At 33.4% G+C, this 27,488-nt stretch overlaps 1 protein-coding gene and 1 pseudogene across 1 annotated transcript in view; one reads left to right on the top strand and one right to left on the bottom strand.

Moving 5' to 3' along the window:
* RIMS1 (regulating synaptic membrane exocytosis 1) overlaps window positions 1-27,488 on the bottom strand; it is a 160,620-nt gene that overhangs the window by 79,677 nt on the left and 53,455 nt on the right. The window contains 3 exon segments of the mRNA XM_023754316.1: window positions 10,719-10,831; window positions 18,149-18,220; window positions 24,718-24,801. Of these exon segments, the coding sequence (XP_023610084.1) occupies window positions 10,719-10,831; window positions 18,149-18,220; window positions 24,718-24,801 (269 nt within the window).
* LOC111826178 lies at window positions 15,714-15,858 on the top strand (annotated as a pseudogene).

The raw sequence follows: 27,488 nt of genomic DNA, 5'->3' as shown, positions 1-27,488 counted from the left end.
CATGTGTCAAAAGTGATACATGATAGTATCTGGACAGAATAATTCAAATTGTCCAGTTAACTACAATATGCTATCATACTGTATGAATAGAAAAATTAATGCCCCTGCTTCCTTGCTGTAGAGCAACACAAGAGTTTGGTGATGGTGGAGCCCCATCTTCGTTCCAATGCATAGCTCAGAGAGAGCAATGATAGATGACCACATATCTTGAAATTGTAAGGTAGAATGAAATATATGAATAAAACACCTACAATCCCTCAGTTATTGACAGCATTGAAAAAAATCCCTCTCTGAAGCATTTTATTAAAAATAAATCATAGATAGTGGGAACTCAAATATAAGAAACAATATAATATGAAAAACACTGAGATTAAAAAGTAATAGATGATGATACAAATTGCTGGGTCTTTAACCAGTATAAAAAATACAATGCCTGGATAGAAAGATAGTTTGATACTTAAAATCCAAAAGGTAATACTAGTCTGTACTCACAGTTTTCTAGATTTTGAGGAATATACATTGTTAAGATGGACATTCTCCACACACCTGGAAGCAATGGGGCAAAATGGTAATAACCCAAGACTAGGAATAACTAAGCAGAGATTCAGCACAGACCCATCACCATTCATCAATGCTGCCTTGGTCCATTGTTGATATATCTCTCCACCATGGAGTTTTTATTTATAAACTGAAGAGATTGTTTAGAGTAACCTCCTGCTGTTTTAATCTATGATTCTATTAGTTCAGTAGTGTACTGGTTTTGGTGAAGTAATTTTTTATTTTATTTTTCACATTTTCAAAAAATGGAAAACTATGATGTTCTCTTTACTCTGTTCCTAATATCCAGAATTTTTAAATTTTCCAATTACCAAGACTATATATATTAAGAGAAAAAAATGACCACTTGTATTTTATATTATTATGTTCTATTGTTTATTTTCCAATTAAAATATAACATATTCCTTGCATGTGTATTTTTATTTTTAGAGTCACAGAAGGGAAGTAAGAAACTTTGATAAAATAGGTATATGCCCACTACACATATACAATATATGTACATAAAGATTGAATGTTTGAAATATTTTGACTACATATAATGCCTCAGTTCTGGCTCATTTTCCTAGAATAAAATGCATTTCAATTTGCGAGGGTAGAAATATGTCAAATTGTTTCCCTTGTGCACTTGTATGATTCTTTGGATATAAAAGACTTTACTATAATAATATAAACAATAAAACAAAGATAACATCTATCCAGCATGAGAAACATAAAATGCAACAATAACACACATCAATTAAAAATACCATGTTGTCTTACAAGCTTTTAAAGAAAATAACCTGTGTTTTGGTAGATGATTGAATTGGAATGCTGGCATAGGTGAAATAGGTAAACGGTATACATAATTTCTCAAATCTCACTGTAGCCAAAACCACAAGACTATCTCTTGTTTTATCAGCTGACTGTCACTGAACTGTCAAAAACAAAACTCAGGATTTCCCACACAGACATCACTTTCAGTGTCAAAACTGCCAAGCCCAGAGTAACACTGAAAATACTAGTCAGATATTTGACAGATAAGAAAGCCAGGCTCTTGACGGAAGGATCTGTCATTTTTACCTCATCCTTTTGTGTTACACAGTGGTAAATAGCTCTTTAAAATGCATTTCGGTTTTTAAGGTAGCACTGACTCCTCCTGAGGCACATCTAACGTGACCTTCCAGAAAAGCAGCCCATGCAATGAAGAATTCTCTGGGAAATAACAAAATCACTCCCTGAGGCATCTTGTTGTTTATTCAAGGGATCTCTAACTATCCATAATTATTCATTATTCCAATTACACTGGTGTTAACAAAATCTTGAAAGATTTAATGTGGCACATATGCTAAATTGAACATCAATTTTTGACGGTCTCCCCATTTTTTTTCAGTAAAAATGTTCACACATTTTAAAGTCTGTAAAATAAAATTACAATACTTAGGAGACAAATATATATCTGTAAAGAAAAAAAATCACATTGCCTACCATGGCTAGACATCTGTCTGCCTTCTATTCTCCTCAACACTTCCCTCTACAAATCCAGGAGGAAAGGGGGAACCTGTACTACTCAACAAGGCATTTCTTGCAAATTGAAGTTTGGTTAATATGTGTTAAATACCTTGAAGTCTTAAAAGACTGTAATACTATTATAAATAACCACATTTGAATCAGCAGGACAGGAAATAGGGTAAAAAAAAAACCCCACAAGCATTTTGAATTATTTTATATGGGCTGCTTCACCATCTATATCTCTAAAATTTAAAGAGAAGGCCAGAATGACAACTACAATTTCAGTTTGGGGGGGGTGGGGAGAGAAGGATAAATCAGACACTTTTAGTAATGGAACTCTAAATATCTATGAGTAAACATTCATAAATATTCATAAGAAATGTTCAGGAAAAGCACTGCCCTGGAAAATTAAGAAACTTGAACCTTCAAAATCTTCACATACAATAACAGGAAATGAATCACCTGGTCTAATATCTACTAAGTATGCATATAATAAAGATGTAAATAAAATTGAAATCCTTTTCTACTTAATGGTAGTTAAAATAATGCTGGTTCCTGAGAACACACAAGTTATTTATTGTTAGCAAAAGTCAAGTAACATATTTGTTCTTATAGTGTGTTTCACAAGCATGGTATGCTATTAAAATAGTTATGCAAATATCATCTATACAATAACTAATGCAACGGAAAATTATTAAATAATTTTTATATGAATTTCAACTAAATAAGATTAATGTTAATAGTTCCATAGCAATTATATTTTGTATGACTTAGCATACAAAATATAATTGCCAATGTTTAAAGAATTATAGGTAATTTATTTGAGCATTTTAAATAAAAACCTGCACTTTAAAATATACTTGACTAGAGATAGTCCTTAAATACCCCTATTACCTTGTTACAATAATAATTATAAATTTTATTACTGAAACAGAAAAACAAAAAGCAAAAAATGGTATTCAACTTTTTGTTCCTGTTTAAATCATTTAATCACTTGACATCTAATTACCTTTTATTCTGTGTATAAATAACATATTTTTCATGCTAAAGGAAATTCATATTTGTAGAAAATAGTACGATGTTTTATATAATTCAAAATTGCTTCCAAAAGACAAAAGTAATGCACTTATATCTAAAGGCATATAAATTAGATATTTATTATAACAATAACATTTTTTTCTCACCTGATGTCATTTAATTTCTGGTTCTGTTTTGATCTTCTTATATCATTATTTCGATGCCCCCAAACTACATTCATGGGCTCTTTAAACTGTCCAAGAAATGTAGCAGAGAGGGAAACATTGGCTTACTTTTAGAATGAATAATTTAAAATATGCCTACAAAGCAGTTTGTGAACCCTAAAATGACATGGTTTCTCCGCTTTTAATTTTAACATAAAAGCAGCAGGTAAGCGATAAACTGTAATATGAACATTTACAGTTCCTCGGTTAACTTATCAAGCCCAAGAATGTGCTGTGTTTATTCAAATACACCAGCTTTGTTTTCTCAAGTTGCATGGTAATTTGAGGGCAAGCCAGGTATTGGGAAATTTAGCTGCGTGGTGAAAAGTCAGGTCATCAGGGGCAGGTAGGACCCCTAAGTGGGCCCCTCCCAGATACTGGTGTTGTGAGTGGTGGATGTCACAGCAACATGGACATTTGACAGAACCTGGGCTGTGGAGTCAGAACCTGGTTCTGCCTCACAACGGCTTTGTTACTTTGGCATTCCACTTCACCCCTCTGATTCTCTTCCTACTAAAACAGGAGATGATGCCTTCCTCACAGTTGTGCACATAGTGTGACCACAAGTATGTGGTATTGCAGGCACAGTAGATACTAAGTAAATGCTGTTTGAATGTTGGAGAACCTGTTAGAGCAGTGGTTCTCAACCTTCTGGCCCTTTAAATACAGTTCCTCATGTTGTGACCCAAGCATAAAATTATTTTTGTTGCTACTTCATAACTGTAATGTTGCTACTGTTATGAATCGGAATGTAAATATCTGATATGCAGGATGGTCTTAGGCGACCCCTGTGAAAGGGTCGTTCGACCACCAAAGGGGTCGAGACCCACAGGTTGAGAACCGCTGTGTTAGAGCAAGATGGTTGAGAACAAGGTCTCTGGAGTGAGGCTAGAGGCCAGTTCCCTGTTGTACCACTTACCAAGTTTATGACTGGTAGAGAGTCAAATTTTTCATTTTTCTAGACTTTAGCTTTCTTGGTTAGAAAATGAGGATATTAATACTTATGTCTAAGGTTGTTGTTAAAATTATTACGAGCTAAAGATATAACAGTAGAGCCACTGACATAAAGTGCTCATTACATTCTATTTACCATTGAAAATGTTAACAGTATATTACACCTCTCTTTCTGTGCTTTGCAAATATGTATATGCTGGGACATTACATACTGGTCCCCACAGTAAGGGTAACTAACTGTCCCAGTTTGCCCAGAAGTATCCTGGTTTTAGCACCGAAAAGTCTTGCATCTTGGGGAAACGTCTGAGTCCTCCACAAACTGGGACCACTGGTTGTCCTACAAGCTTAGCTACCATTCATCAAAAGCAAGCTCTCAATAGGATCTCTGCATCCTGTACTGTCCGCTAGGTCTGGCATGCCCCTGTCCTCAGCTACCCAGGGAGCACTCAAGGTAAGTGAATTCTCCAATATGATCGAACCTAGTCAAGATCAGCTCACAGCAGCAGGGTTTCTATGCAAAACAAGTTCTTTTCTTTCTTATGGTGTATGTGAGTCTAAGATCTGACTTTGAAATATTTCCTGAACTTGCTTCTATCCTTTTTGGCTTTTCAAACTTGTTGTGGCTAAGCATATCCCCAAGAAGAGCAGCATCCTCTGCCTCGCCTGGATGCATTTTGGGACACGCCTCTTCGGTGGTCTTCAGCCACATGGTCTGTTCTGTGAAGCAGATTCACATCCTGTGTTCCAGGAAGACTCCGCAGAGTGAGGACACATCTCAGTGACACAAGGACCTTGTAAAAATGCAACTATATGACATGCTCTGCAGAGGGCCTCTGAATGTGCAGACTTCCTGCAGACTTTAGCTTGTACTGCTTGGGATTCTGTTTTGTTTTGATTAGCTCATTATAACTTTTGGTTAGTATTAATATGTATGGAAGAGCTCTAAATAATTATTTTATTTTCCTTTCTTTTGGTTAAAAGAATTAGATCATGACTCATTTCCAATATAAACATTGAATGCTTTAATTATACTAAAAGTTATCTTGCAAATACTAACAAATTCTTAAAAATCTAGGTACCAATGCACTGGCTATTTTTGTACTACAGAATCCAAAATTGTGTCTCTGGCATCTGAATTAAAAATGAATGATGGCCAGAAATCTATGTAAAATCTAAGAACCAAACCATCTTAATCACATTGAATAATATTTTATTTTTATTAATATATATTTATTGACTAGTATGTAAGACATTATGCCAGAGTATGCATTATATGACAGAATATATATATTTGTAAATTCAAACTAAAATAAGTAACTGAATATTAGCTCACATTTCCACACTATAACACTGAGATACATAAAACATACCTTAATATACTAGGAGTTAGGGATAATGTATTTGGGATTCTATTAAAAAAGAATCCACTACAGTAGAGTGGCAGTAGGTTAAAAGTAAGACACCTGGGCTCATATTCTACTACTCATCAGCAGTGTGAATGGGTCAATCTCTTAATCTCGCTAACCTGAGTGTATCATTCATAATAGGGATGATGCTACTCTCAGGACTTTTAGGGTTACTATGGACAACAAACTGATTCAATCATTAATCTGAAAATATTGAGTAAATGTATTTTATTAAATTATAAAGCATTATATAATTTTCAGCATTATAAGACTTATTTCATTAAGCAAAAACTCATGTTCAAATATTTAACTGTCAGGACAAAAATGACACTGAATAGAAAATGATGTGAGCGGCATATGAGAGTGGGATGAGTGTGCATGTACTTGAAACTCAAGTCCAAAGCCAAAAAATCAAATGTGATCCAAAAGACAGTAAGATAGGATGTCGACAATGTGCCAACACAGCAGGCCGAATGTTTCCCTTCTCTGTCCCTTGGAAGATAGAATTGATGGGCATTATAACAATATTGATATCATGAGGAGTAATATTTTGGCAGCTACCTTCTAGATCAGTGATGGCGAACCTATGACACGCGTGTCAGAGGGTGACACGCGAACTCATTTTTTTTGGTTGATTTTTCTTTGTTAAATGGCATTTAAATATATAAAATAAATACCAAAAATATAAATCTTTGTTTTACTATGGTTGCAAATATCAAAAAATTTCTATATGTGACACGGCACCAGAGTTAAGTTAGGGTTTTTCAAAATGCTGACATGCCGAGCTCAAAAGGTTCGCCATCACTGTTCTAGATGCATGACTGCAGTGGGAACCAAACATTCAACAGGATTACTGCTATCTATAAGAGAAAATCAAGGGATTTTCTATTCCTTTGTACCATATATTACCCTGAACAGAAAGTATGAATTAAGTCGTTATCTATAGAGCAGGGCAAACAAACAGAAACATATAAAATAAGAATGGTTTTCTAGTTGTCAGTGCAGATAAATATTCTTAATTTTAATAGTTTCTTCTTTGATGTGAACTGCTCACAATACAAAATAATACCAAATGTCCTATAAAATCTTGCAGGGGAAAAAACTACTGTTAAATAATTTTGCTCATTTCAATAAATACTTTTATAAAACTTTCTCATATATTATGAAAGAAAGGAACAATTTTAAATGGTTAAAAAGTTACATTAATATTTACCTTTTGTGGAAGAGTTATATTTTTCTTGTTCTTCAATGAATTAAATGCACATAATGATGGAAACAAAAGAAAGAAATCAGCAAATTTATAGTTAGACATGAAAATGTGAATCAACACAATGGTATGAATAATAGAAAGGTATAACATGTAACGTTACATGATAAATTACAATGACAAACATGAGGAAGTCTCAAGTATGGTTCTAAAATTAACCAAAGAAAGAATGAATACAAGGATTTTAGAGATTTAAAATATAAACAGAAACTGGAAAATTAATACATTTGGAATTTGAAAAGTATATTTTATGGTATTTTTTTCTTGCTTTATAAGAATTAAAAATATTTCAGCATCAATTTTACTAAAACATTTTAACATATTGTGACTTTGTATTGTAAAACTATTTAAATATATTTAATATTCATAACTAACATATTTTATTTAAAAATATAGCACTTCAGATAATTTGAAATTTAATATAATCAGTGACAAAAAAATTGCATTTTTTACTAGAAGTAGGCATTTTCTTTTCCATCATGAAAAATATTCTGTAATATTTTCCACATGGAAAAAATCTAATTTAAGAAATTCTTTCTTCCTTTTCAAATGAATGATAATAAAATATGTCATGGTGAAATTGTTCTTTGGAGACTATATTTCTTAGATATTTCATAAAGCTTTACATCAACCTCCATGTTGGTACACTAATTACTGAGAAATAATAGCCTATTTAGGTATTTCTAAAGAGGAATATCATTAGATTATGGGTAGCAGATATAATAACAAGACAAATTAAATATAAGTGGCACAGCATGTGTTAATTCATGAACAATCTTTAAACATTTTCTCTAAAAGACATCCAGTTGAGAACAAAAAAAGTATCATTTGGTTTCAGAAAACCATACAACACTTTTATGCAACCAATATGTATGTAAGGGTGACATTGGAATACAACATTGAAATATAACCAGATAAATTTCTTGGAAGTCTTTGTTCTCAATTATCACAATACCATTTGAGTTGCCTAAATTTTAAGGCTATTTTTTTGGCTACTGTATCTCAAAATCTGTACTGTTATCAACCCTCTTCTTTTCCCCTAACAAAATTTTAACATAAATTCCATGTAACATTCCTAAATCAAAAACAACACTGTGAAATGCAATGTTATAAAAAATTAAGTAAAAATGCTTTTTCAAATAATCTGGTGGCCTTTAAAATAACACATATTGCTGTTATAGTATAAAGAGAGAGTAGTAAAACTGAATTATAGAAAAACAAAACAAACAAAAAATCCCAAACTAATAATCTCAGCATGAATCCTAGATACAACAATGTAGACAACAGTATCCAGAAACTGTGCTTTAATAAAATTATTTATAACATTAACAGGAAATTTTATCACTATCCAGAAATTTAAACCATTGGGAATATTAGCTCTTACCAATCAACTGCTTATCAGCTCAATTTTTTTATAAAAAGAAAAAATACCCTCTTAAAAATTAAAAAACAAACAAAAAAAGAAGACTGGAAGGAAGTCAAGCACAGTAGAGCCTTAATCAATTGCAAATAAACTGCATTAATCTTCAAAGAAGACAGAACTAAAGTTTAACAAATAATATCAAAAGAAAAAAAGATAATTCTGTAGCCCTAAGAACAACAATGCAATCAATGTTAAGTAGAACGTGCTAAATTCTGTCTAGCCCATGGGTCAAATTAGAAGTGTACTTTTAAAAACATATTTTAGGATACTAAAAAGACATCATGTGAACTGTTCAATTTGAAATAAATCAATAATAAGATGATGGACATCATTTACCCAAAGCAGATATTAACATCATAAAATAAACCAAATCTATTTCAATTACAGAAGAACACTGAGATATAACATGTGTTGTCATATTCTTAATAGGTTGAATTTATATAACCGTGATTTTCAGGAAACTCAAATAAGTGTTTACTAGTGTCTTTGTGATGTTAAATAGCAAAATAACGCCACCAATTTCGTCCCCAGTCACCCCTTTCTTACCACCTCAATTCAATCCTTACAAATTGATGATTTATCTGAAAGACAACTGTGAATATGAATATAATAAATAGTAATGTTGATATTAAATAGAACATGAGCTTTTTAAACACTCAAATCCAGCATACAATCCAAATGATTTCAAAGATGCAATTCTTATTTTACAGAAATAATATAACTGTTATCTCACTATATGAGAGTTATAAGCAGTACCCTTATTAGATTTGAACCTAAAGTGTTTCAGCAACTGGAGGAAATGCAAAGAATTTTAGGAACACATGACTTTTTAGATTTTAATCTTGAGCAAGATATGGCCAGTAATACTAAGTTTGCAGCTAAATACCAGAATGCATAGTTTGTTTAGTTGTGCAACAGGAAGTCATGACTGGATAATTTACATAAACACCAAATTTTATTTTTTAAAAGTAAATTTTAAATCCATTTCATCTAGGCTATTGCTATTGCTAATTACAGTCTTAATAACACAAATTGTGAATTATCTTCTCAAAATGTTCCCAAGAAAAAAGAAAGCTTATTAAACATATGAATGAGAATTCCAGGGAATTGCTATTTTAGAAAAGAAAGTCAGATTTTTCACATAGCCTTATATTTTCCCAATGAACTAAATAAGTACCTGTATATGAAGCCTGAATAGCAAAGCATAAAATATCAATGGGACGTACAACTTTAAAAAAATAATACAAATCCAGAGATTACTATAGCGGCATTCCTCTATGAATAAGTGGATACTTCTTAAAATGTACACTAATTTTTCTATAACCAAGTATTCTGCTTACAAATTCTGTCATATCAGTCTTAGAAACAATGCATTTATCTTTTTAGAACTTTAACATTCTGTGATACATTCATTCAATAGAGCACTTCAATTAAGTGAGGAAACAGGTACCCAACACTCTCAACACAGAGTGGAATACAAGTAAACATCGCTAACAACAAACACTGTTGAAAAAATATTCAAGATGTTAACCTTTCAGTTGTTTCAAAAAAATAAAGAATTATTATACATGTTTTAAATGTAAGTCTACTGCATTTATATTACAACCCTAAATTAAAAATTATTCCAGGAAACTGCTTAACAATTCCCTGTTAAGGTATGTGATAACATATACAGTACTGATAATTCATCATTTCACCTACTGAGAAATGGAATAGCACCTTGGATCACATGAAGGACACAGTGACTATTTTAACCCAATATTTAAATCATCTTGCCCAGATATTTTAGGAAATTTATTTCCATTATCAAAACACTCCCCCCACCCAATTCCAAGAAAATAAAACAGTGTGTATATTCTTAAAAAAAGGAAATTCTAAGTAACACAAACTGTTAACAAAACACTAAACTGTGTATTCTAAATCACTTCTTATCAAATTTATACAAAAACACAAGACCTTGCAAATAATTTAAAATAAAACACATTAGTAAAGCCTTCTATGTGATCAAGTATTTAATCAAGGATATATTTGAAAAACAAGGTCAAATAAATCTTCTTTTAAAACAATATACCATATTGCACTGAGGTTTTAAAAATTTAATTTTCCTTCTTTGTCCTTTGTAAAAAAAGGTATCTGCAGGGCTCAATCCGTCCTTTCAGTAGACCATCTAAAATTCAATCATTCACTCACTCAGCAAAAACACAGTCAACACCATGAACCATTATAACTTGGTGCTGGGAATAAAATTCTAAGAAACTGAAATTCTTAGGATTCAGCAAACTACATGTAATCAAAATGCTATTTGTTTACTAAAAGATGTATCAAAAGAGGTAGTTCTCAAATCCAAGATTTTTGGACAACGATCTCTCTTTAGCGAATACCTTGTTCTATACTGCCGCTTCTCACTGGCACTTGTGGGAGCTGTCTGCCCCTCCGGCTGCTGAAGGAAGTGTCCGCGGGAGGAGAGTGGGATGGACTTCCTTGTCTGTGTGTCCTGTGGACAAACCACAAAGGGGGGAAATGAAACGATAAAATCCCAAGAAGGCCTGACAAAAACCCTTTCCTTCTTCCTGTCACTATCAATACAGCATAAAATCCCTAACTAGGCCTTTGGAAGGAAACTCAAATACTTTGTATGATATGTGTAAAAGTATTACAAAAAGGGGCTAAAAGAGGAAGGGCAGTGTGTCACACAGTTCTGCATAATAAATTCCCGACCTGAGCAGAATCGGACTCACTTCTTTTCATGAACTTTCCAAGAAACTGTGGCTTTCTGTTAGATTATCAATTTTCGGTGGTGCTGAGCCAAATATATCTAATCCCAGCCTCTGAATCTTCACAGCATGGGTACATTAGTTAAGAAAGGCTGTTACCTAAACTGCTATTATTTAATCAACATTTTTACCGAGGAGAATTATTTATAAGTGGTAAAAATAGTTATAGTTGCAGACATTTTATAAATCACCATTTACTTTATTTTAAAATATGGAAATCTTGAAAGATATTTAAAAATAAATAACCTTGGACACATGTTATGGAATTACAAATAAAAATGTTAGAAGCAGACAGATATGTTACCACTGTGCATGAGTAAGCTGACCTCCATTTGCTGGCATTGAAACATACTTTCTTTTCACTTAAGACCTTTAAAACTAAGCTTTTACTAAGCACCTATAAAATGTGTTTTTTAAAATTTTTTATACTTTTTAAAGCAAATAGACATTTAATTCCACATAATTTCTTATAAAGAACTTTATATACTTAAAAATATATATATATGAATATGCCACAAACAGATGGAAGGACATAACACAGCCAAATTTAATCGTCAATGATAGCTAATTGGCAGAAACTAGAGAATACCACCAGCACAGTGGAGATAGATGCAAGTAAGAGAGGATGTGGGAGAGGTTCAAGTGCCACAAAGAGAGGACTAAAAGTCATGGTGTCATAATGAGTGAAAGCGTGGAGTGCTCAGGAAGGTACAACACCACACCAACACCCGGAGGCAGGACATGAATGCTGGGCTGGACACTGAATAGCGACCTGGTCAGAAGCGGAGAAGGTGGCGCCGACCCTCCGGGGGCAAGGTGGTGGGCAGAACACAGGGTTCTGACACTAGAGTGCTCACTCGACCGCGAGCGAGCGGGGTGCTTTCCCCTAAGGACTGGCTGATCAGTCGCTCTTGGGGCTGCGTATCCCCTTCTAGAAAGACATGGTGGGAGAACCCTAAAACATTAGGGTCAAAAAAGATCTTCAGTCAGCAGCAGGTTCACATGAGCTTTGACACCAACACATCTGTCCAAGGAAAACCTGGTTACTCTTACACGGCAGTTATTTTTAAAACCCAGGAGGAAACCCATTGTGCAATGAAGGAAATGCAGTTCAATTCAAACTGGCAGGTTATCGCAAATATGCACACCATGTGGGTTTAGAAGGCTAGATTCCTTCACTGTAATGAAGTTCTTATAAGTTCCATAAGGGCAGAGACTTCTGTCTGTCTGTCTCTCTCTCCTCTCTCTCTCTCTTTTTTTTTTACTCAGCTGTATCTCTAGGGCCTAGAACAGAGCTGAACAAGAGAAAGAGCTCATAAAGATACCCTATTTAAATGTCAGTATGATTAGAATAATGACCACAGGGATACTTTAAACACTTGTTTTCAAGAAGAAATATACACTGCAGAACTCTGTGTATATATTTTTACAATGTCTATGCCCACTTTTACTCTGCAATAGGAAAGTCTATACCAAGCAGCAATAGGAAGACATCTTCTGAGGTTAATTTAAACAGTCCAACAAATTAAAATGACATAATGAGATAAGAGAATGCTTCATCCCTGAACTGACTAAATGCAAAAGGCAGATGTAGGGATATCATGTCCTTTAATATCTAAAAATATCTAAAAATATAGTTGTCCATAAACTGACAGTTATCTCAATATGAAATTCAAAATTATTATGAAGCCAATTTATGAGTTAAGGATTAATAATTAAAAACTGTTATTTATATATACAGTAGTCTCTCCTTATCCACACTTTTGCTTTTCATGGTTTCAGTTACCCAGTCAACTGTGACCCAAAAATATTAAATGAAAAATTGCAGAAATAAATAATTATAAGTTTTAAATTGTATGCCATTCTGAGTAGCACATGAAATCTCCTGAGGTGCCCACCCTTATCTTACCCGGGATGTGAATCATCCCTTTGCCCAGGGTATTTACAATGTAGGTATGTTACCTGCCTGTTAGTCACTTAGTAGCCACCTCAGTTATCAAATCAGTTATCAGAGAGAGAGAGAGAGAGAGAGAGAGAGAGAGACACTACATTCACATAACTTTTATTACTGTGTATTGTTTTACTGTTCTGTTTTATTACTTATCATTGTTAATTCTGACTGTGCCTAATTTATAAATTAAACTTTATCATAGGTATGTATGTATAGGCAAAAACAGTGTATATAGGGTCTGTACTATCTGAAGTTTCAGGCATCCACAGGGGGTCTTGGAAGGTATCCCCAGTGGATAAGTAAGGACTACTGTACATCGTGGGGAAATAGTAGGTTTACAGCTGTTCATATAGAAAATAAAACAATAATTAATAACAATACAAGAATAAACTGTTTCCCACACTCACAACTGTAAACTTAACTTTTGCCCTACCCTGTATTTATGCTTATTTAATACAGGTATGGGTTTTTGTCTTTTTCTTCATTTGCAGTATGCATCTTAAATTACATACCTGATTTGTATTATTTTTACAGTGACAGAAGCTTGTACTGATTCGGGTTAATCATTTCTCACCAGATCTATTCATTTCTCTGACAGGAACTAAAAGTCTCTTAGTAACAAAACAGTCCCTGCCATCAGCCAAACTATAACCAATATGAAAGCACAGACCAAGGGGGAGGCACAGAAAACCACTCTGCCTGCGGAAGAGAGAGCAGGGTGTCAGGGAGGCTGAATCACAGGCAGAGAAACTGAGGACAGCTAAATGCAGACCGTGAAGAGAGAAGAGCAAGGTTTTGGAGATGAGAGATAACGGCCCCAAGTACAGTTTGTTTTAGACAAAGGGAAAGGAGATTTAATCAAGAAATTCTGAGGTACAGGAGTGAAATCTCGAGAGAATCCAGGCTGTGGAGCCTTATCTTTTCAATGAAATGGTATGTGCTAAGAATGTAAGAATGAAAGAGATGAAGAACAACCATAATAGAGAATGGAACAGAAGAGAATGAGAGATAAGTAGAATGATACTGACAACTTTTCTTTACTGAGCATCAAAATGAAGCCATCTATCTATACATGCCAGGCACTGGGGCTATATGTATATACATGTATGTATGTTTGTATGGCTGAATGTGTTGTATATATGTATATATGTATGCACACATACACCCATATGTATGTTCTTTGTTTGTATATCACAACAGCTCTGAGAAGTGTTATTATCCCTATTTTATGGATGGGAAAACTGAGGGCCATAGAGTGACTTGCAAAAAGACAGAGAGAAATTGTGGTAAAGGCAAGATCCACACAGATCTATGGAGCTCCAACTTTTCTCCATTTTCTGCCTATTGAGGTAGAATATACTTCTATGAGGGGAAAAAAAGAAAGTTCATGCCCCTGGGCATACTATTAATCTTGTCAGACAAATATAAATATGTGTCCAAGTATCAAAATTTTTAGTAAGATTTCATAGTATTGGCTTCTGAGAGTTTGAAGGAACAAAACATATTAAAATGGCATTGAGTGAACATCTAATCTGCTATATATGTCTATACATATCTCATATTTTTTAAACAAAAACATTGAGTCTTCTGGAGAAAAATTCTAACTAAACCTCAGTGTGTGTGACTCTAGTCCACCATCCACAAATCCATATCCAACTACTGAGTTCAATCCATACCTACACTCTTCACCTAAGACTATTGTTTAAGACTTGAACTTAAGTAAAACACACTTCTCACCAAAACCTTAGGTGGCTAGTCAGACATGTCTGTTGCAGTAAGCAGACTTGCAATAAATTGTGTCTGTTGCAACTTAACAATAGAGTTGTGTTTTTAAAATACTTTTTAAAGGATGAACATGCATGTGCTATTTAAGGTCAAATCTTCAAAATGGTTCCTCCTATAATGGCCATGTCAGGCTTAAACAAGCTCTTTCCAGTAACATCGGAACAACATAAAACGCACACTCAAGTAATTCTAAATACTAGTCCTGACGAAACATCTCTCCGTTAGGATGGAGTGTAGGTCCCACAAGAAGAGGCCACTAGCATAGGGTGCAGGAATGGTGCTAGTAGTTCACTGGGTAGAATTCACATGAGGGTGAAAAGTCAGACTTTTACCGAGGCATTTCCCCAAAGAATCTGAAGCACTGTTTGAAACAGCTAGGCACAAAAGTCAGAGGTCTGTTCTGCCTGTGTTCTATATGCAAATGATCAACATATCTTTCAAGATATTTTCTCACAAGGCTGTTCCTCATAAGGCCCAGTTTATTTAGGCCAACAAAGGACCTCCAAAATTATAATCCTTACTCAGCAAATTGTTCCAGAAGCTAAGGCATGACTGTGTGGTATGACTCCTTTGGGGAAGTCATTAATTTCCAAAGGCAAAAAATCAGCATACCCAGCATTCATACTGTGACCTCAATTCACCTATAGTTAGATGTCAACTCAAGGTATCTTCTAATGAAATAAAATGAGAACAAACTTTGAAAATCCAAAACAATTCTTCTTTTGTTAGCTAGCTATTCAACAATTCACTTCAAAACTAGGTATGTAATTTACACTCCCATAAAAATCAATAAGGAGCTGTTATTATAATCAAACAAATTTACACACCTGAAAGGTTTGGGTTTTCTTTATTAAAACCTACAGGCAACCCCCTGGCAATGGGCAAGGAGACACCTGATTGGTGGTGTTGCTCTTATATCAATCAGGGGCAAAGCAGATGTACAGCCCTTAGTTCATCCTAGCTTGATGCCTGTGTCGGTGGCCAGGGCTGTTTCATGCCTGAGGCACACACACAAAAACAAACAAGCAAAAACCTACAGGCAAAGTAAGTAAAGGCAAGAGCAATATGAATATGGTCCTTAAGCAGCAAATATCTGAGATTGGGAGTCAATTAAATCCTGCTATTCTCACTGAGGGGAGGATTTGTGTTCACAGATATTTTCAGTGCTGCAGAGAGAGGCCCAGATATCATTCATCTGGAGTTAAGCACCTTTAGTTGATCCAGAATCAAACGTTTTGCAAAACAGTATCTTATTGTAAACAAAAAAAACTTGTTCATTGATACATCCTAAATACATACAAAATAAATAAGCATGAATGAAATGAAAAGGATAAATTGAGGAAATTTTTCAGTCTTGTCAAAATAATTGAAATTGTGTGTGCATGAGACAGCGAGGTTATAAATAATGGTTGAAGATTAAAAACTTAGTAAGTTTAAGGTGTTTACAGTGCTAGTAAAGAGATTGCAGTTAGCTGAGTTGACACTAAAGAATATATAAATAGAAACGTAATTAGTTTTATTTCATCTATCTATATTTACCTATCTATCTATCTGATCTATCTAAAATACTAAAATTCTGTACTTCTCTTCCTTGCTCAAAGTCCAATTCCTTTGTAAAACAGAATTCCAACTCAACACTTTTTTGAGTTTCCCAGATCCTTTCTCCATTCTAAGTTCTCTCAATAGTTAATATCCCCAAAGACCATTAGCCAGTAATAAATTCCATCTCCCCTTCCCATCTCCCTTGATGTGACTAATACCTACTCATGTTTCAGACCCCAGCTCAGAGGTAAATATCCTCTGGAAAACCTTCCTTTATCCATGCTCACTATTTTACTCCATGAACTTAGCACAATAGTTTGGCACATGTTTTTTAGTTGACTGAATGTGTTACACCGATTCTATCTCAACCAAAACTATTTTAACAGCCTCACTGGTGTCTTGCATCTACCTTCAGAACTTTCAATCTGCCTTCCAAAATGCTGTCAAAATGATCAAACTTAAAATGAATCATGTACCTCCAGGTTGAAAGCACATCCATTAATGGATCATGGAATAAAACAGAAAGTAAAACTCTGTAGCATGGCCCACAAGGGCATCCATAAGATAATCTTTAAGGATTTCTCCAGTTTTATTTTCAGACATCTTTCCCATCTCCTGTATCCTATTCTCCCTTCCCAAATGGGTATGGTTTCCTCAAACTTAAGAGGATATTTCAGCCCTAGTCGGTTTGGCTCAGTGGACAGAGCGTTGGCCTGCAGACTGAAGGGTTCCAGGTTCGATTCTGGTCAAGGGCACATGCCTGAGCTGTGGGCTCGATCCCCAGTAGGGGATGTCCAAGAGGCAGCCAATCAATGATTCTCTCTCATCATTGATGTTTCTATTTCTCCCTTCCTCTCTGAAATCAGTATATATATATATATATATATATATAGATATGGATATTTCAAGCCTCAGTGCTTTCTCATATTGTTCCCTTCTCATGCAATATTCTACTCTTCACATCTACTTTTATATATCTGGATTTAACTAAAGTGACACCTGTTTATAAAATATTTCCTAACTCATCAGCACCCCACTCTTTTCCCTGTGTTCTCACTGTAAATAGTGCATATTTTTATGATACTTGAATATGCTTATTCATTCACATCTATCTCACCCTCCATATTTTCAATAATAGTTGGATGAATAAATATGTTAATTGGATTTTTGGTGTTTCTTACAACTATGTAAAATGTGAACAAATACCTTGCACTCAAAATATTCAAAAAATTTGCAGAATTAGAGGAATTACACAAATGAAAGATCAACAATCCTTATAATTTCTAAGTTAACTCAACAAATATCTTTGGTTGTAATATACAAGTATAATCTTAGATTATCCATTTGTAGGAAACCAATTTTTAAAAGGCATTATTCAGGTAAATAACAGATACTCAAAAAATTTGCATATTTAGGTACTATATTCATTGTTAACATTTCAATAATCTCAGAAACAAAATATGAATGTCCTAATATGTATACAGAAATAACTATGCATTTAATTCTCTTTAAAAATCAGAATAATCACTAAAATTTATACATGAGATTTTCCTTGATCCCTAAGATATAAGGGCTGCCTTCAAGTCACTCTTGTTTTTTTTTTATGACACTATTCCCATAGGTGATTTATTTACACGAATGTCTTTCACTATCACCATCTGTGTATAAGAGCTGATCTGATCATATAAAATCCGAGTGAAGGCACCCTGAATGTATTAGTAAAACAGAAGATGGCTGCACAGCACAACACCGAGCCTACCTTTCTGCATCAGAAGCAATGCCTTTCCTAGTCTGTTTTTGGATGCTAGATCTTTCAGATTTTCTGGAGTGCCTGTGGAATGAAGTGTTAAAGAAATACAAAATATATGATGAATAAAGCTGCGGTAATATCATACAATGATAAAAGCAACAGGCATGAAAAATGGCAACCATCTTACCTAATGGTTTTGTCAGTCAGTACTTTTTAAAATAAAATAAAAACCAGAACTTGTGCTGTGTGAAAGACACAAATTGTCCAACAGGAGACAACAAGCTGACATTCCATCAGTCTAGATGGGCAAGTCAACAGTAATGACTTAACAGGGACTCCTGCTGAGCAACTGTGCCTCTCCTAATGAGTAAACAAATCCAATGGTGGATGCAGTGATGACAGATGTGATGACAGCAATGGTTAAATGCTAAAAGACCAGAAAGGGGTGAAGTGACTTCATTTTACAAGTTGAAACTTGGTGTTACAAAGATGTTTCCTTTGTTTTTTCTCTCCCACAGAATTATGAAGAGAAAAAATGCTATAGTGAAACGTCTGACATAAGTAAGAGTATTTTAAATTAACTATTAAAATGATCATAAAGATGCCTTTGCAATTATATATAGCTTTTTTGCAATTATATAGCATTTTAAAAAGCCAATCACATCACAAATCAAACAACTAATAATGTTCCCAATTTACTCCATGACCCAAAAGTACATATGTACACTGAACATCTGGGACTCTAAATGCATTTTCCCAAAGAAATAATGTTTATATTATAAAGCTTATCTCCCTAAGGCAGCTTACATATGCCTACTTAACCTAAAATGTGTCTGGACTGCAATATATTTGAAATAAATATAAAATATCATGGTGAAGAAACTCACATACAAAAAAAAAGAAAAAAGAAACCATTAAATAAAAGTGTATTTTTTCTCAATCACTGATTGCCTATGATTTATGCTTATTTTTCTTTCCCAATATTCCTTCCTTTCAACAATGTGAAGGAGGCAACTGTTTGTCTTTTTTAAAGATATATTGACATATAACATTATATTAGCTTAGGTGTACAACTGATTTGATATTTGCATATATTGCAAAATGATCACAATAGGTCCACTCAACACACAAAGTTACAATTTTTTTCCTGTGAAGAGAACTTTTAATATCTACTCTCTTCCCTTTACTCTGCTTACTTATTAATGCCAGATATCCTTAGTGTTAAATATATATTATGCCAAACCCTGTTAGGCACTAGGGACACATATCAAAGTACAAAGTCTGCCTTCACAGGGTGCAGAGACCTCTGGGCCTGCTCATTTCTTCCAACTCGCATTTTATTGGTAGAAGACAAGTAAGCAACAACAACAAAACCCCTCAAACTAGTAATCTATATAGTCTGTTCGAAGATGATACATGCTAAAGCAACAAAAAGTGAACCAGGGCCAGAAGGGTCAGAAATGTGTGTGGGAAGTGAGTGGGGGCAGCTGCAAATCACAACTTTACTAGTAAGTAGGGTGCTCAGGGAAGGACTCACTGAGTTGGCGGCATTTTTAACAAAGACATAAGGTGAGGGAGTTAGCCATGTATATATCCAGGGAAAACATGTCCCAGGCAAAGGTAGCATCGAGTACACAGGCCCAAAGTAAGCTGTGTGCCTGGTATGTTCAAGCCACAGTAAGGAGACCAGAAAGGAAAGTGTTAAAAGAGGAGCATCAGATGACAATAGTCTGGGGTGTGGGGAGCTAGGGATGCAGAGAATCTGGTAGCCTTTGTACAAACTTTCTAACATTGCCCAACAAAACACTTACAGGCATATTTTAGAACTTGTCTGCTTTTCCTCCCACACCTAGTAATTTCTATGAATCTTTCTAGACTCAGTGAGAGTATACTTCCTCTGTTAAACTCTTAACTCTTCCTCTTCTCATCTCCTAAAACTTAATGATTTATATATTAGATTGATCATCACAGGAATTGATGATGCTGATGGCAACGATGATGATGGCTCTAATATCTAACACTTGCTGCATGTTAGCATGATCAGTGTACCTGCATTGTCTCATCTAATCACACCAATCCAGCCAGACAGGTACTACTCTTTTATCTTATTTTTTAAGAATAGGAGATTGAGGCTGAGACAGGTTAAATAATTTGCTCTAACCCACATAGCTATTACATGTCAAACCATGAAATGAACTGGGTCCGTAATAATACTATCAGTGAGCACATTTCATCTGTGACATAAACAACACTGGAACGTAGTAACTAAAAGCTTTGATACTGGGTCAGACTGTCTCAGTTTAATCTCAGTGCTATCTCTGTCTAGAAGGGTAATTTTAGTCAAGTTACTTAAACCTCTCTATTACTGTTTTCTCCTACTGCAAAGTGACAATATTAATACTACCACCTCACAGGTTTGCTAATTTTAAACGTATCAATATTCTGTGGTATTTGTATTTCAGTAATGATAGTTTCATACTATGATGTAGAACAAGGATTTGTGGTAGTGATAGCACTGCTTAGAACAGCAAGGAGTAAGTGCTTTAAACATATTAAATCAAAGTCAATGCTTCATAACTGGGTGATAAATATTCATACATAAGTTCATACATCTAACTTTTTAATTGTTTTCGTTTTTAACCTTCTTGTCCTTTTTAAAAAATCTGCAAATGCTATAGAAACTTATTTTATTGAATATTCTTCTAAAATTTTCTACTAAGGATATGTCTTTATAATTCTTCTAACTACTTGGAAGAATCTTCAAATTGAGTGAAAATGATATACACTTAATTGTGATAATTCAGTAAAAAGTGAGAATAGAGAAAAAAATTTAAAAATTCTAATGTATTTTCTACCCTGAATCCTAAGTTATAGCGGAGAATAAATTGTATGCTTGAAATACAGCTCTTTCTAGAGATAAATAAAAGCTTGTGCTATGTAAATGAGGAAAGGTTAGAAAAAAAATCCACCTATATTTATGTATTATAGTATTGAAACTATTCATGTAATCATAAAATACATCACAGTGAAATAAACTACCTCCTACCTTAAACTAGTCCTTCTAAGTTCCTTGTGGTTAGGAACTGTGTCTGGTTATTATTGTAACATCAATACCGAGCACATAGTAGCTGTTAAACAACTATTTGTTGAGTGGATGGTTAAAAACAGTAATATTTTGAGTACTATACTAGAATTTGAGAGTCTAAAAAGTTAAAATAAGTTAAAAAAAACACCCTAACTAGGGCTATAAAACTCAGTTTACATCAAATAAATTTAGAAATAAAACTCTGCACTGTTTACTGAGCTTCAGTGTATTATAAAATACCACAAATAAGAACTGCTCTCTGGTTACTGCCTTATGCATAATGAAGTGTCGGCCATTATTACTGGACCAATGTATGTTTCTCATGATTCAATAAGGAACACAGAATCAATTTTAGAGTCTAGCTAGTGTCTCAATTAGACTTCAGCGAGTCCCTCTACAAGTATCTAAGTTTACAGAAGAGAAAACTAAGCCCTAGAAAGTTTAAGTGACTACCTAAGGTAATTAGTTGGTGAGGACACTACCATCATATCCCCATGTTCTTAGGTTCTCTGCCCACTCTACCATCCAGCGACTTTGAATTATTTAATGTTTACTGAAGGAATCCCTGAACAGAAGTGAATGAAACAGAGTTATACTGTTTCCATCATATTTTCTTATTTTGAGTTTTATCATGCTTTTGTTCTATTAAATTTTTTTTATCATTTAATATCATTTATCTTTTTTATCATTCAAGACATTTAATTTTAAATGTATTAAAATACATTTTTTCTAACTTGCTACTCATAAATTGTGGTTAATCCGAAGCCACAAGTATACTGACATTTTATTATGATTCATAAAGTTATTTACATTCAGGTTGACAGAAGTTACAACTCATATATTAAAATAATGTCATTTACAAAGAGATACTTTGTTATTGGAATGATATTCTTAAAAGTCTCAACATTTTTAGTAACAAAGCTGCAAGAAAATTTTCACTACATTTTTAAAGTCAGAACATACCCTGAGGCTACAAATTTCTATTTTTTTCTCATTATTATTGTAAGTATTCTACAACTTTAAGAAATTATTCCCATATTTAGATAAAAATACTTCCCTGTTAGTTCAAAACAAATTTATTGAACAACTTCAGATGATATCAAGATTGGTTACTGGTGAAATTCAATTACTGAGAAATTACAAATTGTGAGTGTCTGCATACGATGAGAAATAAGAGGTCAACTAAATGCTTTCCAATTTACTAGAAAACTCTCTTAAGCAAAAGTTTACTTTTAAAAATTATCTATTATTTTCAAAATTGTCAATAATGGCCCCAATCCAGGATATCCAAAGACTGATTATATGAGTTGTCACTGATTTTAGAATATTTTCCAGCTACCCAGGACAAAAGTCATCTTATCTATATTCACTATCTTCAAATATGATGCCATGTTCATTTGCAAAATGGTAGAAACTTCTGAATGAGTAAATAAACTGATAAGAGGTGAAATGCAAGTGTTAAGTTTTTCCAAGTGGTTGACATAGTTAACCTCATAATTTAGCATTTGTTGATGAAATAATTTCTCATTTTTATGGTCACATGAATTCTATAATAAAAACTTATTGCAAATAATTTTCTGTTCCCTACAGTAATAAATAATAATATCAAGGTATTTGAAATATACTTTTGGTTGAACAAAGAATTTATCCATAAAAAAGTCATAATAAAAGTGTAAAGTATATATTCATAATTATGTTTTAGTAAGAATTTCCTTTATAATCTTATCTAAAAGGGATATTTCTGAACCTAAAATCTATCCTTAAAGTTATATATGCAATCTATGAAATAAATAACATGATTGATAATTCACATGTCTTTAAATGATAACTAATTTTCATGTATGTAAGAACTAAAAACTATTATTTGGATTTCCATTTTGCTCAAACAAGGCCCAGATAACTTACATTTATGTTCATTACAAAAACTATCATATTTAATTGTCCTGTACTCAAACAGTGATTATTATATAAGATTAAATCCTCTGACTCACTTGTTTTGGAATAATTAAAAGGCTTCCCAGAATTGCTTTTTAAAAAATAAAATTGTAAGTTTCTAGATGACTTTTTATAAAATGAAATTGCAAGTTCCTTGATGGCCAGGACCTTGGCTTTTAACACTGTTGTGGCTTTAGCCATTAGAATAGTGCACACAGTAGAGGCACATTGAGTATTTGTTAAATGAGTGAGTAGCAATGTGGATATAAATTTTTATTTGATTTATACAATTATTTTATATTCTTATTTGAAAGACTAAATTTTTAATATTTTTAAAAGAAAGATTTCACTAATTTTTCTAGTCCCAGAAATTTTATCCTATAAATCAGATAGCAGCAGAAGAAATAACTTTTAAATACAAAATATATAAATATAAGCAATAGTAAGAAATGATAAAATATCTCGAAAGCCTTCATAAAATAGCAGTTTGTGATCTTTTCCAACATTTGTAAAATGACTTATTAATTTGTTCTGACAGTGTTTAATGTTTCTTTCAAGTTGAAATCCTGAATATATATGGACTATGGATACAGAAAATAAATGATATTACTCTTAAATAAGATCACAATTACTCTGCTCTATACACACATACTTAAAAAAAAGAAATTGGTACACTGACATGACTAGTTGTTCTAATTCTGAGATACCATATATACTATCTACTTAATAAAAATCACCAACGTGTTAACTGAATTTCTGCTTACACCAAAAGAGAAGCATGCAAAACACCCAATAACCCTTTGTGACTTAGTCAGGAAAGATATCTAAAGATAATAACTATATTAAAATATAACAAAGACCATAAAACAAGAGAACTGAGTTAACTACAATTGAGGATAACAAACCAATAAAAACTATATATCGCAGCACTTATGATATATCAGAATAAAGTGGATTCAAAGCACGGATGCTATTTTTAAAAAAACTTCTTTGTGGACTGACCCCAGCCCTTGCAGTATTTGGTGTAAAAACACAATATTATATATAAGAACGAGGTGTTCCACTCTAAATCAGATATTTTTAAGTATACCCCAAAGCCTGTATTTTATTAACAACAAGCTTATGTAGTAACAAAACAAGACAACCGAGACTACACCATCAACCAATATAACAAAGAATAGGTCCGGACAGATTTTTAACATATTTTAAAGCACCTGAGAATTTTTATTTATTTACATGTAAACAAAACAATAGTTAATATGTTTTTAGAAATCAAAAACTACGAAATAAATGTTCATCCTTAAAACAGAACTCTTCCACTGGAATCAACTTTGTGTGTTTGCACACTGACATTCATTTCAGGGCATGCTACCCTCATTGCACTAATTCTGAGGTGCTTTATTAAAGCTGGATGCATTTATTGATGGAATCACAGCACATCTGGCTCTTGCCCCTGAAAGGAAGCATGTCATAACCAACACTGCTCTTGGTTATCCTTCACTTTGTGGCCGACTAGCCTTTTGAAGCCACTTGTCTGTGAGGAGGAGGTGACTAGTACCTGTCATTCTCCGGAGAAGCATGCTGGATTTGAATCCTGGGACTAGGAGGTCGTCTCCTATCTAGGGAGGGGGACCATCTACCCCTGTTTGCCCAATGAACAAGACAGGAAAAAACAGGACATTTAGTAACTCCTAAAATAAAAGAACATATGGAACAGTAGGACTGGAAAAGCACCCCAAAAAGGCAAAGTGTAGATTCTTTGCTCCACAATTTATTCTTCACCTTTACAAACCTTGGAAAGACAAATTGCAATATAATAAGAAAATAAGATCTGAAAACTTTTAAGTGAATAAAAAAACAATTTATTTGTGAAGGTATTTGAAATCTATTGAATGTAATTTTGTCCTTTTAAAATGTACTTGTGTTTTTATACCTATCTATACACACATACATATGTATGTAACTTTAGATTTTAAAAAGATGCATCTTTAAGTATCTGCCTTATGTTTGAATAAAACAGGTTTAATAAGCCCCCCGTGCCTATTTGATACTACGCCTTGAGATTACTGGATCAAGTGGCAAAGGTGAGGTGTATAGATTTAATACAAAGTAGAAACAGTTTAAGTGGAAGAAATCAAAATGTTCTCTAGTGTGTAATCAATGGCATGAAGAAATCATTTGTGTGGATGCTAGCAGTGAAGTCTTAACAACTTTTCTTGGGGGAAACTTCAGTACTAATTATTGAAATTTAAAAATTATGAAATTTAAAAATTACTGATGAATAAAAACGAGAAATACAGATAGGCACCATCCTAAAATAGCATTACCTTTAATAAAAAGTGTAATCTTTACTTGCAAAAGTAGTTCTCCATTGGTTAAACAGTTGTCTTTTTTTAATTTCAGCATTTATAATAATACACTTTTTTGTGATTAGCATATAGACAAGTATTTGAAACTTGGTTCATTCCTTTGTTAAACTATTTTGATATTCTGCCTGTGTATAACCACAAATTAGAAGCCACTGGTCAAAAACTTAAAAGTGGCAATCAGGGACTGAACAGGCCCGATTTGGAAAATTTTGTGTATCAGATATAAACATATGGAATAGGATAATTTCTCCATATATTGGCTTCCTCATATGCAACAAGGGATAACGAAATGATCTTTAAGAACTCATCTAGCTGTAGGATTTTTTAATTATCCAAAGTAGACTAGCCCTAATGTTTCAAAAAGAAATCCAGCCTTTTTTTTTTAATAACTTGGCTAATTGGGTGTATTAGACAATTTGGACAAAATCAGCAAAGGGCTGCTAACATGTGATCAGGATATCTGAGGTGAGCAGGTATTTAATTCGGAAAGCCCCTTGGAAGCCTGTGCCTAATCCATCAGCTCTAGGTAGACAGACTCGGCCTGACTCAAGCAGGGCTTTGAGGAAGCTGTGAAGCAAATAAAGATATTAAACAGCAGAATTTGGACAGAAGGGAAAACTGTGTAGCATGCATTCTTAAATGTGTTATATGTTTGTAACATTAAAAACATTTGACATTAATTTTAAATTACATAATTATTTAAATAATTGGTCAATCCAATATGAATGCTTTAAAATGTATCTTTTTACTTTACTGGCTTTCTCCAAATACAAAAAAGAAAAAATATTTCTCAAATAAGTAAAAACAATTACAACTGTAGTGTTTCTACATTGATGTATTCAGTTGTGTTAAAACTTATGGTATTATTGAAAACACAAAAATAGAGTTATGTATTCTTGTAAAGTAATAATGAATATTAATTCAATAGGATTATGAATAACCTTGCTTCCTGAGGCAAAATTCCAGTCCCTGTGTTGTTTTTTTCGAACACAAAAGTAAAGAAAAATGCTGTAATTATTGAACATGCAGTGAAAGCTATGAAGGAAAAAGGTGTACACTTAGAAACAAGCAATTGTGAATGCAAGCCATTAACAGGTAATTTTTTGAAGAAATATTCATCATACTTCATGTATATTTGTACACTCAAAGTCCTTCTGAATATGCTGATAGTAGTACCAATATAAGAATTATCTTTGCTTTTCCCTTATATATTTTATATCAAGGGAGTTGAATCAATTTATACCTAATTTCCCCCCAAATAATAGATATTACATACATTTTAGTATCTTACATTTGTGAGCTGCAAATAGGCTAGAATGTTTTATATGCTTTTAAAATATATGCAACTTCCTTATCCTTTCCTTCTATTACACTAAAGGAAAGGACCAAAATCAAAATCTTTGTCCCCTGTAATTGAGCCATACACACAGCTTCAAACATGGCAGGCTATGTTGTAGTTATTAATCATGAAGTTGAACTAAACCACCTCTTCTCGATTTCTCTTTCCCAAAACAGCTTGCCTATAAGTTACATTATTAGTACTTTAATATCAGGCATTGAAATTCATTAATTCATGAACATCTACCTTGTTGGGAGCCCATCCTTTTCACTGGACCCAAAATAAAAAAAGGTTACCTTGATGTCTATGGGACTGAATTAAAAGGCTGTGAGCTCCTTGCATAAGGCAGTATAGTGTTGTGTTGTGCTTTCATCAATTATGCATAGCACAGAATATGTAATCAATAAGTATTTATAAATATTTAAGTAGATAATAAGGAGATAAGGCTCTAGGTTTTGTGGTAATACAGGTAAGAAATAATCTAAGAAATAAATAGTAGAGAGGGGACCCACTGATGAGATATAAAAGAATTAGAATTGACAGGCAATTAAATGGTTCTCATATTGTGGCTTTTTCTCCACCACTGATATACCTTAAAACAAATGTGTATGCATTTAAGTG

Source organism: Myotis lucifugus, unplaced genomic scaffold (genome assembly GCF_000147115.1).
Source record: "Myotis lucifugus unplaced genomic scaffold, Myoluc2.0 scaffold_59, whole genome shotgun sequence".
Classification (NCBI taxonomy): domain Eukaryota; kingdom Metazoa; phylum Chordata; class Mammalia; order Chiroptera; family Vespertilionidae; genus Myotis; species Myotis lucifugus.
The sequence above is the reverse complement of the archived record's forward strand: the minus strand, read 5'-3'. Positions and strand labels throughout refer to the sequence as shown.